This window comes from Amia ocellicauda, chromosome 3, assembly GCF_036373705.1.
Source record: "Amia ocellicauda isolate fAmiCal2 chromosome 3, fAmiCal2.hap1, whole genome shotgun sequence".
Classification (NCBI taxonomy): Eukaryota; Metazoa; Chordata; class Actinopteri; order Amiiformes; family Amiidae; genus Amia; species Amia ocellicauda.
Window position 1 is genome coordinate 36,523,695 of NC_089852.1, and position 17,774 is coordinate 36,541,468.

At 37.0% G+C, this 17,774-nt stretch overlaps 1 protein-coding gene across 6 annotated transcripts in view; it reads right to left on the reverse strand.

The window, feature by feature from the left end:
* Positions 1 to 7,755: 7,755 nt before the first annotated feature.
* Positions 7,756 to 17,774, reverse strand: part of LOC136746643 (protocadherin Fat 3) — a 186,468-nt gene continuing 176,449 nt past the window's right edge. For 3 of the 6 annotated variants that reach the window (XM_066699266.1, XM_066699269.1, XM_066699265.1), the window contains 4 exons: positions 16,520 to 16,633; positions 14,219 to 14,278; positions 12,425 to 12,460; positions 7,756 to 11,545 (listed from right to left, as the gene is read on the reverse strand). In XM_066699266.1, the coding sequence (XP_066555363.1) occupies positions 10,932 to 11,545; positions 12,425 to 12,460; positions 14,219 to 14,278; positions 16,520 to 16,633 (824 nt within the window). In that variant the 3' untranslated portion in view covers positions 7,756 to 10,931. The remainder of the gene's footprint in view (positions 11,546 to 12,424; positions 12,461 to 14,218; positions 14,279 to 16,519; positions 16,634 to 17,774) is intronic. The other 3 variants (XM_066699271.1, XM_066699270.1, XM_066699267.1) reach the window with 2 other exon arrangements.

Here is a 17,774-nt window from a genome sequence, read left to right on the forward strand (position 1 = left end):
AGTGTGTGACATACAACATGAAATGAAAGTCATATTGAATATGAAATTATAATATTATAGTATTTCCATATTATAGATATTTATTTAAATATACAGCTCTGGGAAAAAATTAAGAGCCCACTCCAAGTTCACAAATCAATGTTAAGTGGTCTCAATTTTTTCCAGAGCTGTAAATAATATGGTTGCTTGTACTGTGACTTTCCTAATACGAGATTGTCTCCATACACTAACTTTAATATGTCAAAAGTATATAGAAAATGGAGCTCCAGGTGACCAGGGTTATGTAAGTTCCCTATGTTCAGGAACAGCAATCACACTGTCTGAATCCCAGCAGTGTCTAATGTGTTTTACTTCAGAAGTTGCGTGGTTATTATCATTACTATCATGGTCTTTTGTCCTTAATGCATACGAGCTTCAGAGGAAGGAGAATGTGCTTAGTGTGATTTATTTTGGTTTATATAATGGGGAATCTGTTGTCCTGTTCACCTTTCTTCACCACTTGTTTTATTTTAGATGGCAATCCAGTTCTTACAACAATCCTATAAGAAGCTTAGCAGGCATATTACACACTGTCGATGTGAGATGGACTGCTGAAAAGGGAAAGTGACTATTTTTGTACTGTACCACCAACTTCTGTAGATTAAATCGTCTTTAATGTACAACCACTGAAATGTTTTCCTGCAATACAATGTCTTACAAAGATGACTTACACAGATACGAAAGATATTGAAGATACGAAAAGAGCAAAACTGGCATTGGCATTTTAGGTTGTGTTACTCCCCTTTATTTCTTATGGTTTATAGACAAATTGCAACCTAAGTTGACAATTATTTCTGCTTTCTGCATCTACCTTTTTAACTTTCAAATAAATTGCCACTGCAGTGAAACATGTAAGTCGACTAATTAATTCTGTATTGGGACTTTAAGTTTACTTCAATCACTGCTTCAAAGTGAATTTTAAAACTTCCTTTGTTGTGTATCAGTGGAAAAGAGTATTAAAACAATACTTGGATATTTTATGCTACCTTTTATGTAAAGCTTGCACATATCCTCAGCTTCTGATGCTGTTTTTTGTTATTATCAGAGCAAACAGAGCATTAATGTATAACAAATTAAAGTATACAAAGGTACTGACACTGGCTTCCCTCCCTCTCTTTCCTAATACAGAGACCCCCAAGAGAGAAACATAAGGTAAATCACATGCTAGTAGATTGTTGCTAAAAATAATAAAGTGTAAAAAGTCAACACAGGTCATAGCAGTGCATAAGAACCGGATGTATTATATATGATTTAAATAGTATATTAAAAACAGTATACTCTCAATGTTAAGAATGCTTTTTTGTTGTAGAAGCAAATTATATGTGATATAGTCCACAGTATGCATTTGTTCTTTTTATGAAGCAACATTCCCGTCTGTTGAAAGGCCCAGGGAAAGGGAAATCCCAAACAGGGGATCTTCACAACAAGATTATTTCAAATCTATTTCAATACATGCACGTTTCACTTAAAAGGGAACTTACCTAGGGAAAGATACACTGAATTCTGTATTTCAGCACTGAATCGATACCTACATTAAACAACATTTCTTTAAACAAGCTCATGTGCTTTTGGATGTCCTGTTGATAGGGGCTTGTGGGTAAAATGTGAAAGGGGCTGCAGAAATCGGGTGGAGCAAAACAGCTTTCAGTAGAAGTTGAAGAAAAAAGGTTTAGTTTGAGCAAAATTATAAAATAAAACTTCACAAACTATTGATTCAAATACAAAATTAGTTATAAATTAAGCTAACAATACTTTCTATTTTTGGAGCCAATTCTAATTACAGTAATAGTTTGGCATTGTTGATGTTTAAAAGCAATCACAGTGTTAAAGAAAGTTAGTTCTCAAATATAATTTATACTCTTGAGAAACACACATATATTTCATTATCATCATTATAATATGTATATCAATTAATATTGATGAATACACACACACACACACACACACACACACACACATACAGTTAGGTCCATAAATATTCGGACAGTGACACAACTGTCATCATTTTGGCTCTGTACGCCACCACAATGGATATGAAAGGAACAATCAAGATGTGTAGACTTTCATCTTTAATTTGAGGGTAGTTACATCCCAATTGGGTGAACGGTGTAGGAATTACACCCATTTTTATATGTGGTCCCCCCAATTTTAGGGGCTCAAAAGTATTTGGACAAACAAACATAATCATGAATTAAATTGTGGCAAAACGCTCCAAGAACAAGCAGGAACTAAAGACAGCTGCAGTACAGACCTGGCAGAGCATCTCCAGGGATGAAACCCAGCATCTGGTGATGTCTATGGGTTCCAGACTTCAGGTGGTCAGTGACTGCAAAGGAGCCATAAGTGAGCACTGGTAGTATGCATTAATGAAATACTTTTCTCTTCAGGCAAATGGGTAGATTTCCTTTCAACATATATAAATATGTAAAGTGGTTTCTCACATTATCCTACATTTCAACATACATTGTCAATTCAGACACTCCACCAAAGAGAGTAGCTAGTAGTGAATGTTAGTGATTACTTTTCAAGTCTATACAAGTGAGTTTAGAATTGCTGATCATATACACAATGGTGCTTCAAAGGGAGAATCTGGCATTTGCTGGTGAATGTTTAAGTATTAATAATACATTTTGAAAAAAAATACATTTGTTGACATAGGAATAAACACATGTAAAACCTAACTAATTTAAACAGATGTTTATTAAACAGTTTAACTGGCAGGAAATAATTCAAATTTGATATGCTTATCTCACACCTGCAGACATGCCCAATTCATGCCAATTATAGACAGGGCTCAAAATGTGATTATAGCATGCCATGCTTCCCATGACAGGTGCTTTGAGAGTTGGAATAGCTTACAGGCAATAGATATAGGGACTTCAAGAAACACTCCAGTAGATCAAAAAGCAAAGGTGCAGTATTAGAAAGGTTTTCATTTTTTGTAAAGATTTAAAGATATTATTTTTTTCCCTTCCACAATTGTTATTACTTTATATAAAAAAGCAGAATACAATGTAAAGGTGGTGTTTTTGTTCCTTTTCTATTTTGAAACTAAATTTAAATACATGAAAAGATTTTATCAAGCAAATAAATGGAAGGGGACACAAATGGCTCAAACTGTTTATTAATATGTGTGTGAATACAAAAAAAAAATACATATACAGTAAACGGAGACAAAGACCACTGCAAGAGAGCTGCCCACGATGTTTTGGTTCCCTTGAAATCAAGTAGGTTTTCATTAAGAAAAGACATTGATCTGATAATAGCTTCATTAATTTAATTGCATTCTAAATGTCACAGATGTTTTCCACACCTTATTTCATTAGAGGGATCTGTATTAGTACCATAGCCTGTGTTTCTGTGTATGATCGGAATGCAAAACAAGTCATTGTCTCATAAAAGTCATTCTCAGAAGTGTCAACTCTTCTAAACCACTCAATCAATCAGTGGAGAACCGGAAAATATGTCCCCCAAACTCAGTCTGCTTCATAAACTAAAAATATTCATATATCCAATCAGATCAACACTTGGATTCATCTACACTTTTGTAGGGATGGCTAAGCAAAATGCATTCCTACATAGCATTTTAGACTTTGGTTTGTATGGATTTCTATAGTTGTAATTTTTGTAGGGGTTCTTGTGCTTTTTATTCATTATTTTTGTGTGACTTTTCCGGGATTTAGACTAAAATCAAAGATATGGCCAAAAATGACACTGTGAATGTAGGAATTGACATGTCTTTTTTCCCCTCCATTTTGAATTAATATGAGAAGTTAAGTAAACAAATATGAATTTAGGTAAAGCAGTGGTTCTCAATCCTGGTCCTGGCGGAACACCTACCCTGCTGGTTTTTGTTTCAATCGAGCTCTCAATTACTTAATTGAACCTTTAATTGAAGTAATTTCCTAAATCAGAGCCTTTTAATTATTTTTAACAGTAGGGGTTTTAAGTTTATCATTTCCTTATACAATTTTATACTTACCTTATTAAGGAACCAACTTTTTATCAGTTACACAATTTAAAGATTAAAATGTAATCAAATTACTTCAATTAAGGGTTCAATTAAGTAATTGAGAGCTCAGTTGGAACAAAAACCAGCAGGGTCAGTGTTCCTTCAGGATCAGGATTGAGAACCACTGAGGTAAAGCATGGTGGACAATAACAATTATCTGATGAATTTTAAGATAAATCCTTCTCTCCAAGTAGAATTTATTTTCCCTATATATTGTTATCATGACTGCCTACTGAATCTTTCCAAATGAAAAAAAACATTACCTCTGTAATGCCTTCCAGAAATCAGGGGAAATATTTAAAGATTTCCCATTATACAACTCTGGCAGTTATACAGTTGAAGTTACAAACAACCAGACTATTTTAAAGGGAAGTTCTGAGAAGCTTTCATCACATTCACTGAGAAAGTAGACAAATTCACCTGATGTCTGAACTTTCACTGTAGTATTGACAGAGACTATTATCACATACTAAACATTCATGATTACTGAGAAAGATGGCACACCATTTCTGATTAGTTCAAGCTGAAGTATGAAATTATAAAGATATTGAATATTTCCTTATGCCTAGCATAAAGAGAATCAGATTTCCAGTGATCTCAGAAGACAAATTTTTGTAAACAAAACCTGAATGTTTCCAATACAAGGTGATATTGTGGCCATACACTGATCAGCCATAACATTATTGTCAGTGGGTGGGATATATTAGGCAGCAAGTGAACATTTTGTCCTCAAAGTTGATGTGTTAGAAGCAGGAAAACTGGGCAAGCGTAAGGATCTGAGCGACTTTGACAAGGGCCAAATTGTGATGGCTAGACGACTGGGTCAGAGCATCTCCAAAACTGCAGCTCTTGTGGGGTGTTCCCAGTCTGCAGTGGTCAGTACCTATCAAAAGTGGTCCAAGGAAGGAAAAGCGGTGGACCGGCGACAGGGTCATGGACGGCCAAGTCTCATTGATGCAGGGAGCGAAGGCTGGCCCGTGTGGTCCGATCCAACAGACGAGCTACTGTAGCTCAAATTGCTGAAAAAGTGAATGCTGGTTCTGATAGAAAGGTGTCAGAACACACAGTGCATCGCAGTGGTCATAATGTTATGGCTGATCGGAGTATATATACCTGCAAAATCTGTAACTAAAATACTTATACTGTGTGACTTTTGTCATCATAATTTATTACATTTGAGTTAGAATTATCAAGAGTAGCTTATCCAGTTAAGTTATATATTGTTGTGTCTAGTAGTTCTATTCAGAAAATCTCTATAGTAATAAGCCATGTATACACTGGGGTTTTATATCTGTACAATAGTGGTCTGGTTCCGGAACTACAGTGAAGGAAAAAAGTATTTGATCCCCTGCTGATTTTGTAAGTTTGCCCACTAACAAAGAAATGATCAGTCTATAATTTTAATGGTAGGTATATTTTAACAGTGAGAGACAGAATAACAACAAAAAAAACCAGAAAAACGCATTTCAAAAAAGTTATAAATTGATTTGCATGTTAATGAGGGAAATAAGTATTTGATCCCCTATCAATCAGCAAGATTTCTGGCTCCCAGGTGTCTTTTATACAGGTAACAAGCTGAGATTAGGAGCACTTTCTTAAAGGGAGTGCTCCTAATCTCAGCTCGTTACCTGTATAAAAGACACCTGTCCACAGAAGCAATCAGTCAATCAGATTCCAAACTCTCCACCATGGCCAAGACCAAAGACCTGTCCAAGGATGTCAGGGACAAGATTGTAGACCTACACAAGGCTGGAATGGGCTACAAGACCATCGCCAAGCAGCTTGGTGAGAAGGTGACAACAGTTGGTGCGATTATTCGTGAATGGAAGAAACACAAAATAACTGTCAGTCTCCCTTGGTCTGGGGCTCCATGCAAGATCTCACCTCGTGGAGTTTCAATGATCATGAGAACGGTGAGGAATCAGCCCAGAACTACACGGGAGGATCTTGTTAATGATTTCAAGTTACTGGGACCATAGTCCCCAAGAAAACAATTGGTAACACACTACGCCGTGAAAGACTGAAATCCTGCAGCACCCGCAAGGTCCCCCTGCTCAAGAAAGCACATGTACAGGCCTGTCTGAAGTTTGCCAATGAACATCTGAATGATTCAGAGGAGAACTGGGTGAAAGTGTTGTGGTCAGATGAGACCAAAATCGAGCTCTTTGGCATCAACTCAACTTGCCGTGTTTGGAGGAGGAGGAATGACCCCAAGAACACCATCCCCACCGTCAAACATGGAGGTGGAAACATTATGCTTTGGGGTTGTTTTTCTGCTAAGGGGACAGGACAACTGCACTGCATCAAAGGGACGATGGATGGGGCCATGTACCGTCAAATCTTGGGTGAGAACCTCCTTCCCTCAGCCAGGGCATTGAAAATGGGTCGTGGATGGGTATTCCAGCATGACAATGACCCAAAACACACAGCCAAGGCAACAAAGGAGTGGCTCAAGAAGAAGCACATTAAGGTCCTGGAGTGGCCTAGCCAGTCTCGACCTTAATCCCATAGAAAATCTGTGGAGGGAGCTGAAGGTTCGAGTTGCCAAACGTCAGCCTCGAAACCTTCATGACTTTGAGAGGATCTGCAAAGAGGAGTGGGACAAAATCCCTCCTGAGATGTGTGCAAACCTGGTGGCCAACTGCAAGAAACGTCTGACCTCTGTGATTGCCAACAAGGGTTTTGCCACCAAGTACTAAGTCGAAGGGGTCAAATACTTATTTCCCTCATTAACATGCAAATCAATTTATAACTTTTTTGAAATGCCTTTTTCTGGATTTTTTTGTTGTTATTCTGTCTCTCACTGTTAAAATACACCTACCATTAAAATTATAGACTGATAGAAAGAGCTCGTTTCGTACCAGTACTCTATTGGAACAGTTTCGATACGATTGGATGTGGACAGACACATCGATATACAGTTCTCATTCTGGGGTGTGCATGCGTTCAGTAACATGTGCGTTGTCAATGTGCATCACAGTTGCCGTCTTTGTTAAAAGCAGTGATCTGTCTTCTGCCTTCTGTTCTTCACATTACTTGTTGATAACGAACAGTCAAAAATACATGGAATACATAGACATCATAAGATATAAACACGTTTAATCATACAGGTTGTCAGACGGGCATGGGTCGAATACCGGCAGAACAGGGCAAACAAGGGCTAGGCAAAGACGTGGTCGTGGTACCAGGCAAGGGTCGGACGATCAGACAAATGGGCAATCAAGGGAAGATCAAAGTCGTGGTCAGGAGGTAAAGCGAGCGGTTGAGGAATCAAAGATATATAACAAGGCACAAGGAGCGACTGCTCAGAGATGCAGGTAAAATGACAAAACTTTGCGGTTACAGATAGTGAGTGAGGGGTTTATATGTGGAGCAGAGGGAAGCAAAAAACCCGGTTTGGGAGGTGCAGTGCGAATGGGAGCAGAGGGTGATTGGGCAAGTGCACAAGGTGTTCAGGAATGCTGACTGACTGAATAAAGGGAGCTGGGAGAAGTGACTGGTAAGGAAGGGCGATGGCAACATTAGTGGGGAGAAGTGGAGGTGCTAAACAGGGATTGTAGAGGTGCTGGACAGGGCTGTGACACCCATAAACAAACAAAAAAATGAATAACTCTCCCTATATATGTGTGTGTGTGTGTGTGTGTAAATAAACAAACAACCAAAAGTATAGTTTGCATATAAAAAACAGAATTAAAGATTTAAGGTGTGCTTTATGATCAAGTATCTTTATTTTTTTACATTGACTTAGAAAACAAAACAGCAGTTAAAAAAAGAAATCAATTTGTACACTCATTTGCTGTAATTAGATACACAATTTAATACTGCCTAAAAATATTGAACAGGAAAAGAGAGAGAGATCATATGAAACAGTCTGCTTCCTGAAAGTGAAAAGTACAACATGAAGACAGTTTTCCCTTTTTCATGAGGTCTTTTGAAGTTACAGGTACAGTATAAAATGTACCAAGATAGATGTATGAATTATTTGTGCATTTTGCAAAATCCAGACTATTCTATTAAAGGATGTTTTAAAAGCATTGATTAATAATAATATTAAAAAACAAAACAAAAAAAACATAATGAGTGATATTCTACGGTATTAATAAAAAGAGAGCAATATGGTTAACTTATCCTTAATTTCAAACTGCCTCTTGACTGCCAAACATTCACAATTAACATCAATATCATTAAAAGGCAGCTTGATTGGAATTAAATATCTACAAAATCTTGCATTTTTAACAACCTAGTTATGTACACTTTATACAAACATTTTAATCACAAACTTACATCCTTTACAAAATGGCCTGCTAACATCAGGCATATTATATTACAAGACAATGATTCTAATAAAATGCAATAAATGATTTTCTTTAAATTAGTTTGAAAAATATTTCAAACAACCCTTTGTTTTTCTTTCCACATATGATCTACTGCACAAACCAGAATGCATTATTTTGTGTGTGTTTTGTGTGTGTGTGTGTGTGTAAGGGTGCTACAGTATTTTTTTAATTACCATGTGTCCATTTCTGCATTACACATGCATAATGGGCTTAACTGACAAGCATCATTACTATGGCTTTAAGAATACTGGCAGAAATAGAGAAAATACATTATGTGCTAAGTGATGGCAGTGTTGTAATAATGGAACAGCATATTTTAAAAACATTTGAGATGTGTTTGTCTTCTTTCATATCCAATTTTTTTCAAGTAGCCTAACTTACCAAATGGCTGGCATGCCCTTGTCATATCCTCTGTTTTTAGCCCAATGAAAGCATTACAAGTGCAAGGAACCTCAATGTTTTCTGACAGTTACAAGGCTTTTATGTCAAAATGTAAGATGAAGGGATTGTGTGCCTTTTTCAGTGATTCCTAAAACAGTGTATTTAAAAACCTGCATATAAACCTGGATGGTGCTTTCCCTCGGGGTGATAGAGGGCCTCCTTTAAGATCAGTAAATGGAAATAAAACCCAGGAACAAAGAGTCACAGATCAGGTTTACAAGCTTCAAAGGGAGAAGTATTCAGATTTCCTATTGTTCAGATATTTAGAGAGGCTCCCTCTGGGACAAGGGTCAATGTGTTAAACTCACAGCAAAAAGAAAGAAAGAGCGAGAGAGAGCATGTGTGTGTGAGAGAGAGAGAGAGAGAGAGAGAGAGAGAGAGAGAGAGAGAGATGGCAAATGTAGTGTTGAGGAGCCATTTGGGAATATGAAAATGTATGCATATGAATGTGGTTTTGCAATATAATGAATAGGATAAAAGGAAAGCAGATATCTGCCATTAAATATATCGATGGGAATATTGAAAATTTTATATATTGTGTTTTAACATTTTATCTTATCTTTATATATAAATATATAGGTAAGATAAAATTCTACGTCTCACTTTTTAAAGGAACAATGTGTCTAAAAGGAAATAAAAAACAAAAGTCAAATACAGTCAACAATTAATGAGGTTTTTCTAGAGGCATGGTTAGCTGCCTTTTGCAGGAACATGAATAAAAGCATCCTTTCCCCCAGTACTGCTCTATTCAAGGGTTAATTCCAGTACTGTAGTATAACTGTGCAGGTTCCCTTCTCAAGAAAACGCTCACCTTTGGAACAATCCAGCAGAGCTCCCGATTCTGCTCATCTATGACATTCACCCAAGGCCACTGCTGGTGATTGTATTTTTTTTAAAGCACATATTTCATCAGCAAGTTCCCTCTATAGATTCAAAATTACATTTTGACGGTGAGCTATAGTTCCACCTGTATGTGCTGTGACTTTTTTAATTTCTTGGAAAATCAAAACCAAACTGAGAATTAGCTATCTTAATCGATGTTCTGGACACGTGTCATGTCCATGAAAGAAGTAAAGATTTTGTAAAAATATAGTAATGACGTTTTGGCACTTTAAGAACAGGTCAGTATAACACTATGTTAATAGTATTGGAATTACCAGCAGTCTTGAGTAGATTTGCTTGCATATAGTTGCAAAGTACAATATGATCTTTTGAGTAAATATCTTTCTGAAAGAGTATGTAACACACAAAGGAGGATTTCTATCCCTGACAGGATCAGTGTTGTGACAAGGCACATCAAGTGTGCTGGAAACAGGAAGCTAATGATGTTATATTATATTACCTGTCAATCAATGACCCATTCATAAGGTCGGTCACACCATTCCATGCAGATTTGACACTTACTTAAACTTCTGTCTTGTTTTGGCAAATTTTAAGTACACATCACTGCAAAGAAAAACAAACTCTCTCTAATCCAAGACTTTATACTTTAGTTGACAACATTTTGTCACTGACACATTGAAAACCCCATTTAAGAGTTAAAAAAACAGGTTATAAATGTAAATGTATTAAACCAAATCAATACATTCTCCTCATACAGTGTTTAACGTTGTCATATTTTACATGTTTTTAAAGATTTTGTTTTTTAAATGACTTTGACTTATAAAAATAACACTGTACTGTGTATACACAAATTGTTGAAAATGTCCTGAAATGAGACTTATTTTAATTGGCATAACCGATCGATGTTCTGATTGTCAAAATATCCATTCATTGTGAGACATAGATTGTATATAATGGATGTATTCTTTTATACAAGAAACCGCCAAAAAACAACAGAAAGAACAACGTAGTTTCCACTGTGCTCTGAATGACAATATGATCATAGTAATTATGCTATCACTGGGCAGTGATTTAGCATTATGTAAGTAACAGCATATCCTTCTACAGGCTTTTTTTCTTCCCAGGTACTTCATTGTTGAGTGCCATTTCATTTTGTAAAGCGATTTGCATTCAGTGCCCTACAAAAAAAAAATTCTCCCATGGCCCAGTGGAGCAAAACAAAACAAAAGACAGGTGTGCACTGTAATCTCCTGGGGACATCACACTTGAGTCTGCTGCTGGGTCTCCATGAAAGGGAGGTGCACACTGTCATAATTGAGCTCGTCCACACTCTCAAAGTCACTGATGGCCGCCTCAGAGTCGTCGAAGCCACAGCTGGCAGAAACGTCCGACGAGGAGGCGTTCGTGGACAAGCGCAGGGTCAACGACATGTTGTCTATGTTCTCCGGCTCCAGGTCTTGCCTGCGGCCGATGGTGAAAGTGCTGAACTCCTCCACTCCGGTTTGGGCTTCCAGGTCCCCTGGAAACTGATGTGGCGGGAGGTACTGGCTTGGGTGGAAGTGAGGCCGCTGCCGGCTGTTGGTGCTCAGGGTGCTCTCCACAGAAATGGGCTGTGGTGGGGGCAGGGAATCGTAATGTTCCTGGTACTCCTCTGGCAGTGGTGGGGGCAGTTGGTCCTGGCTGAGGAACTCCTCCTCTTGTGGGGGAGGGAAGTCACTGTCAATGTCGTACCCACCCAAGTAGTAATCCGTCTCTAGCTCCCTGGTGCTGCCCAGGTGCGCCGAGGAATTATCCCCTGCTTCGTAACTGGGGACTTCTTCGATATCAGGCAATCGGGTGCTGGGCATCCAGTCTGAAGTGTCCCAGTGATAAGCTGTTAAAAAGAAGAATAATTGCATGCATGTTATTGATCTGCTGAGGGGTTTTCTTTCCCCAGAAAGGCTGACAAACATTACATTACATTACAATGAAATGCACATATATTGCACAACCATAACTTTTTTGTTTGGTTTCACATCATGCAGCAGCCAGAGAGCATGCCAGTGACAAGTCACATTCCAGAACACAAACATTACAGCAAACTCTTACAGTGCAGTCAAGTGAGTTCGTTAGAAAAAATAAATTGTACCTCAGAGGCTTCACAAAATAAAAACGAAACAAAACATGCTTCACATATATCAGACACAGAGGGAGCAGAACAGGATACAACTGAGCCAGGTTACAGACAACTCTTAAACAAAAAATGGTGGATTGAAGAAATTATAACATTCGCTCTTCATTATTTTGCTTCTGAAGTATGTTACAAACAAAAGCTATATTTTGGATCCCTGATTAAATAAAGCAACACTTAAAAAAGCCTGTAAATAACTTATGAGTTTAAGCTTTGTAAAATAAGACCATATAATAGGTAAAGAAAAAAAAAAAACATTACAGGTACTTAGCAGACATTCTATATGTATAAAAAAAAAAAAAGAACAAAACAAAAAAGGGGAAATGGGTGTATTGTAGTGAATGGCAATAAGAGAGACTATCTGCTTGACTGTTCAGGTTTTGCATCAGTGCCAATCAGCCTCTCTGCACGAATGCACAGATCAGGTTGTGTGCACAGTCAGCAGAAGGTCGATATTTATTCAGTGCATGCATGGTAAGACTGGGCTGCATTAGGTTAAAACAAAAGGTGCTGGCAAAAGAGAACAACAACTTGGGACCACACGGACAACACAACATGGAGGAGTGGGACTGGAAGAGTCACCTCTGTTGTAGCTCTGCCCTTGATCCATTACAGACACTGCCCGGAGAGCAAACAAGCCATTTTAATGTTGGGAGAGAGAAAAAAATGCCTCAGAAAGAGAAAGCAAGTATTGCAAGCCTGAACACATCTGTGAAAAGACCTCCCTAATTACATGTTGGCACGACACAAAGGGCACCAATACAAGGGATCACAGGTGACCTTTTTGGTGCACAATTAACCTTTACATTCAGGATTGTTTACCATTTAAAGCAATCACTACTTCTCAGTCTAGCAACGTAGAAAAGCAGAATTACAATCATAAGCCCCCAAACGTTTTTCTCAAGGTCAGGCTAAATGAGGCAGGGACGGTGAAGGATTTCTCCACAGCGCTGCTCTTTCAATGCACCTTGCCCCCAGTGGCCTTTTAGAAACCTACTGGCACATTTTTTTGTTGCACTTTATATACACTTGTTACAAGTGGATTCTTGGAAAGCCACTGTGTTCTGCAGCTGTAAAATAATAATAATAATAATAATAATAATAATAATAATACAATTAGAAGGACCATTCACTGTCAAAATATTCAATTAGAAATACTTCCATTTCAAGTGATTTCTTAAAATAACGGAAGTATTTCTTACACACGTTAGGTAATCCATACCATCCAGCTTTACACCTTCGAATGGGTTTTAGTTCTCAGACTCATTGCTGAAGCACAGCAGCAGAGGAAGGCAGACATGTTAGATTGTTGCTTTGCCAAACTTGTCCCTTTTTGTCAGTATAATTAAAAGACAAAGTCAGACAGGTTGACTATAACAGGGGAGCTGTTCAAAACCCTCACAGTCTTGTCAACTTGTTGCTGGACACTTTGATATTGAAGACTGGTGCTCTTAATTCACTGGTGACCTTTCTGTCAGCCATCAATGTAAAACACAGAGGAGGCTTCACTGAGATTAATGTCTTTTCTCCCACCAGATATGATTCAATTGCCAGCTATTTAAAATATAGCGTAATGAGAGCCGTTTTGGCTTTGGTGCACATTATAATCCCAGCATTGTCATTATTACCACAATATGCGGTTTATTCTGGGAATACTTTTGCAATACGTGCAGCATACAGACTTGCATACCATGGGCATAAATTATAACTTGAAAAGGTTTTTCAGAGATGATTTAAGAATGTTGAAATATGAAAAAAAATAAAAATGGAAATTGATAGTAGGGAGGATGTATGCAAAATTCATGTGGCTTGTATTGAGTTGGCTGTGTTGGGTTTAAGTCCATTCTGCAAACACATGAAATTTGAAGCAGTGCTAGCTTGGATTTTGCTGTACTCAAACTGCACCGATGGGCAACAGTGCCTAAAGTTCAGCAAGAAGCTGGGAAAAGATTGATTTTGTTAATGGCAACCAAACTAGCTTAAAGAGAATTGGAGACGTACATCTTCATGATTTCAGGATGGTACTTGACTATTTTTCCTGCATGCATGTAGGGCTTTAAGGGTCACATTGTTCAGAAAGGAAAGCCTATCAACACAGGATAGTTTTATGACATGCACATTGAAAGGAAAATTACAATTAAAAACACTAAGATGTATACTATAAGAAGCTATTATTTTATTCTAAACAAAGCAAAAAAACTAAAGAAAAAATTGGCTACATAGCATTCAATATTTCAGCCTTTATAATCATACACAATGTTTACATTTTACCATTATTAATAATGGTAGTATACTAATGATTACATCCTCGTCCATCTTGTTTTTCTTCATGAACAAAGACACACTTTGGGGGAACAAAAGAGAAGATGCAAGTACCTTCATTTTCGATAGTGTCAACTGCATCATTGACCAGTCGAATGACAGTCACTATGGAAGCTTGTGGAGAAAGAGCAAAAAATGAACAAGAAATAAAGGTGGATATAGGGTTTAGACATGTTAAGTCAGAAGTGTGGGGAAAAAACGTGTTTACCTTAGGTCAGTTAGTTCAAGAGTAATTTTGAACTGCGTTTTCAACAATACTAGAGTTGTAACTTTGAAAATGGCGTCAAACACAAAATAACCAAACGGCTCACAAAGCAGCACAAGAGAACCCACAGTGTGATTACACTTCCGCTTTCAACTGGTTCTTGTCACAGTGATTGGGATCAGAAGTTGCTCTTGACAGCTTCTTACAGCCTAGGGTTGTCACATGCAAGGGGCCATTCAGTTGAGATAATCTGCGGAGAGATCTACAGCATGACAGGCACTTGTCATTGTAACTACTGAAGTCAACTCATTTCATGTGTTGGTACAGAAAAGTGCATTTGAAAACAATCACTCTAGTGGTTTTGTGACCAAGCACAATAATGACTTTCATTCAGTGTGTGTGTGTCACATATGTCCTCATAGTTAAGGCCCTAGCACATTCATGACACCTTCTTGAACACATCAAGGACAAACAACTTTGGTACCCTTAAAGTAAGCGCATATCTCAAACAGAGGGAAGAGACATATATGTTGTGTACTATCACATAGGGAAATAGGTGGGTGCTACTTTGTGGAACAACATTCTGGAAGAAGGGCTTAATCACATTCTAAAATATGTCATATATCAATTCAAATATGCACATGATGCTCTGAGGAGACTGTACTGTTAACAACTCTGGTACTGTAAGTACTTTTATCTTTTACAAACATAATTTGGTGTTCAGTTTTTCCAGCTGTGTCTGTGGCAGGAGTATAAATACCTGCCTGTATGTTGATTAGACTTTCAGTACATCCATCTACAATTAATAAGCCGTGATCATCAAAATGTTTAGTGACGTCTCTGAGGAAATTAAAGACTACTGCTTGAAGAGAACCATGCTACTGTTTCTTGATGCTGTTGTTTTTAAATGCAATTCATAATTATTGCCACAAGATAGTGCCAGTGCGTAGAGTGGACAAAGGATAATCAAAAGTTCTTCAACATGAAATAGTGTCATTCAATGTGCAGGTGCAGGTTTTGAATACAGCACACATTCATCAAACTGGTCATAATTTACCAATTTGTACTACTTTAAAAAATGAAAAAAATGTAAAACACGTCAAAATAAATTCAGAATATATTTTTAAATTTGCTTTAAAATTGCACCTTACTTTTGTTTCCAATCAGTCACTCTGCCCAAATGCACAGAGCAGGTTGGTGTGCAGAGTCAGTAAAATGTTTTTTTAATTCCATGACTAAAAATGTTATGAAAACAGTAAGAAATTTCAGCGCTAAACATTTGGGATGTTATATTTAAAGCGCAGTTTATCAGAAGGTGTGTCTGAAAAAATGCCAAAAGAAATCAGCTGAGCTGTCTGAAATTCAGGAACAAAACATAACCTACTGCTTAATTCCTGAAGTATGATTGTGCTACCAGTACAGAAGGAATTGCCGCAGAAAAAAACAACATACACATAAGAGCACATGCAAATCTGACAAAAGGGAAACTATTATTTTCCCAATTAGTTCCCACACAAAAGTGTATTCTGAAAAAAATACAATATAGATACCTATACCAAATGCAAAAACCATTGTTCAAAAGTATACATTGAAGTGATGACAACCTCATATTTAAACTTCTCATTAATCCAGCAAAGTAGATGTCAAAACATAATAATAACATTCACAAGCAGCATAAATATGGCATATTGTGAGCAGTAATACATGGGATTTAGATACTCTGAGATGAATTTTTCGATTACCCTTTTGTGTAGAAAAAAATATACAGGGGAAAAACAAATAATAATCTTAAACTGTACAATAACATTCATTAATGATATTACAACATATTCCATTTGTATGCAGTTTATCATGAAAACAACACTAAGCAAAAGAAGAAACGTATTCATGAAGCTGAACGGAGAGAAAGGATTGCGAGAATATAGGCCCCTATAGAATCCAGTATAGGCCCCTAGATCCACTTTGATTTGACATAATTAACAGGTTCTGCAAAAACTCCTCAGCGTGTTCGTCAGGTAAGCACAGATCTGATTTAATCACAGTTAATTATGCTGGTGACCAGTTAAAGCTTGAAACACTATCAAATATTCCAAGTATTACTAAATACCCCTAAACAAGCAACAAAGCTGTAATCAGACGGAAGGTCTTACCATTGTCATCACAGGAGTCAGACTGGAAGGAGTTAAGGGACTGGACCTCCGAATTGCTGCCTTTGTTACTGCCTGAAAAACAAGTGACTTCTTCTACCATGTCTACCACTTTACCTGCAACAAGAGGAATTCATCATTAGAGTCCAAATAAAGTCTGTGGCTCAAACAGTTATTCTACTTCAATCACATATTCTAACTATGAATGAAACTCCCTTAAGTATTAGCTGTTTTTAGTGCTTCTAAAATAAACTTTATGGCAAGGATTGTATTGACATTTGCCAGCAAATGACAACTGATACAGACAAGTGCTTCATCGGAGACAGAGAGTGTGATTTCCAGAAGGATGCAACCAAAAAAAGAAAACAAGGAAATCTTTATATTGTAAATGATTTGGGGAATGTGCATGATCACACATTTGCACTCAAAATATATTCACATTATTGATATAATTCTAATCATTATTATTTTGATTAGGGTTGTAAAAGAATGCAAAGTGTTTTTAACAATTCAGAGTGAAATCATAAACATATACATATGTGACTTGGGATAAACAGCATTAGGCTACATAAACAAGTTATTTATTATTCTCTTTTTGGCTGCACTTTTTTTTCCTCAGTGGGGACCAATTTGTCCAGTTTAGGTGGACATTAATAAAATAAAACCAAAAGGAAAAAGAAAGCTCTATTTGTACTTCAAAAGCTCTGAATTCCAGAACAGTATGATGAGCAACACTGTTTACATGCTATCCTCTGAAGAAAACTAGTATTAATTGAACTCAAAATAGAAAGAAAACAGTCTGTAAAGTCTCATTGCAGTTTCTGATATGTAAAGTTTGTTTCTTTTTAGTTTTGTTGTTTTCTGGAGAATACTGTGATGACAGTTTCAGGTCCTGTATCAATTAAATGTTTTTAATACAATTCTCATTAATACAGGCATTTCCTTGTGTACAATAAACTACTAAATTATTGTAATTTTAAATTGTATCTGTCTTGTCAAATTAACATTGTCAGGAAACCTATAATTATAATCAGTGATGACAATATTTAATTGTATGGAATACAGAAGTGTATTGTTTCCAACCCTGTTTAGTCTGTTGACAGTTGAAATCTGCAGGTGGAATGTAATTAGAACTATCGCCAGGATTTGACTTTGCTTGCTGAAGTAACAATGGAAGTCAAATAATTTTATTTTTCCTTCTAACAGTTCCTTGATGTAGCTGTTTCATCTGCTGAAAACTGGGACATTTGTGCCAGCA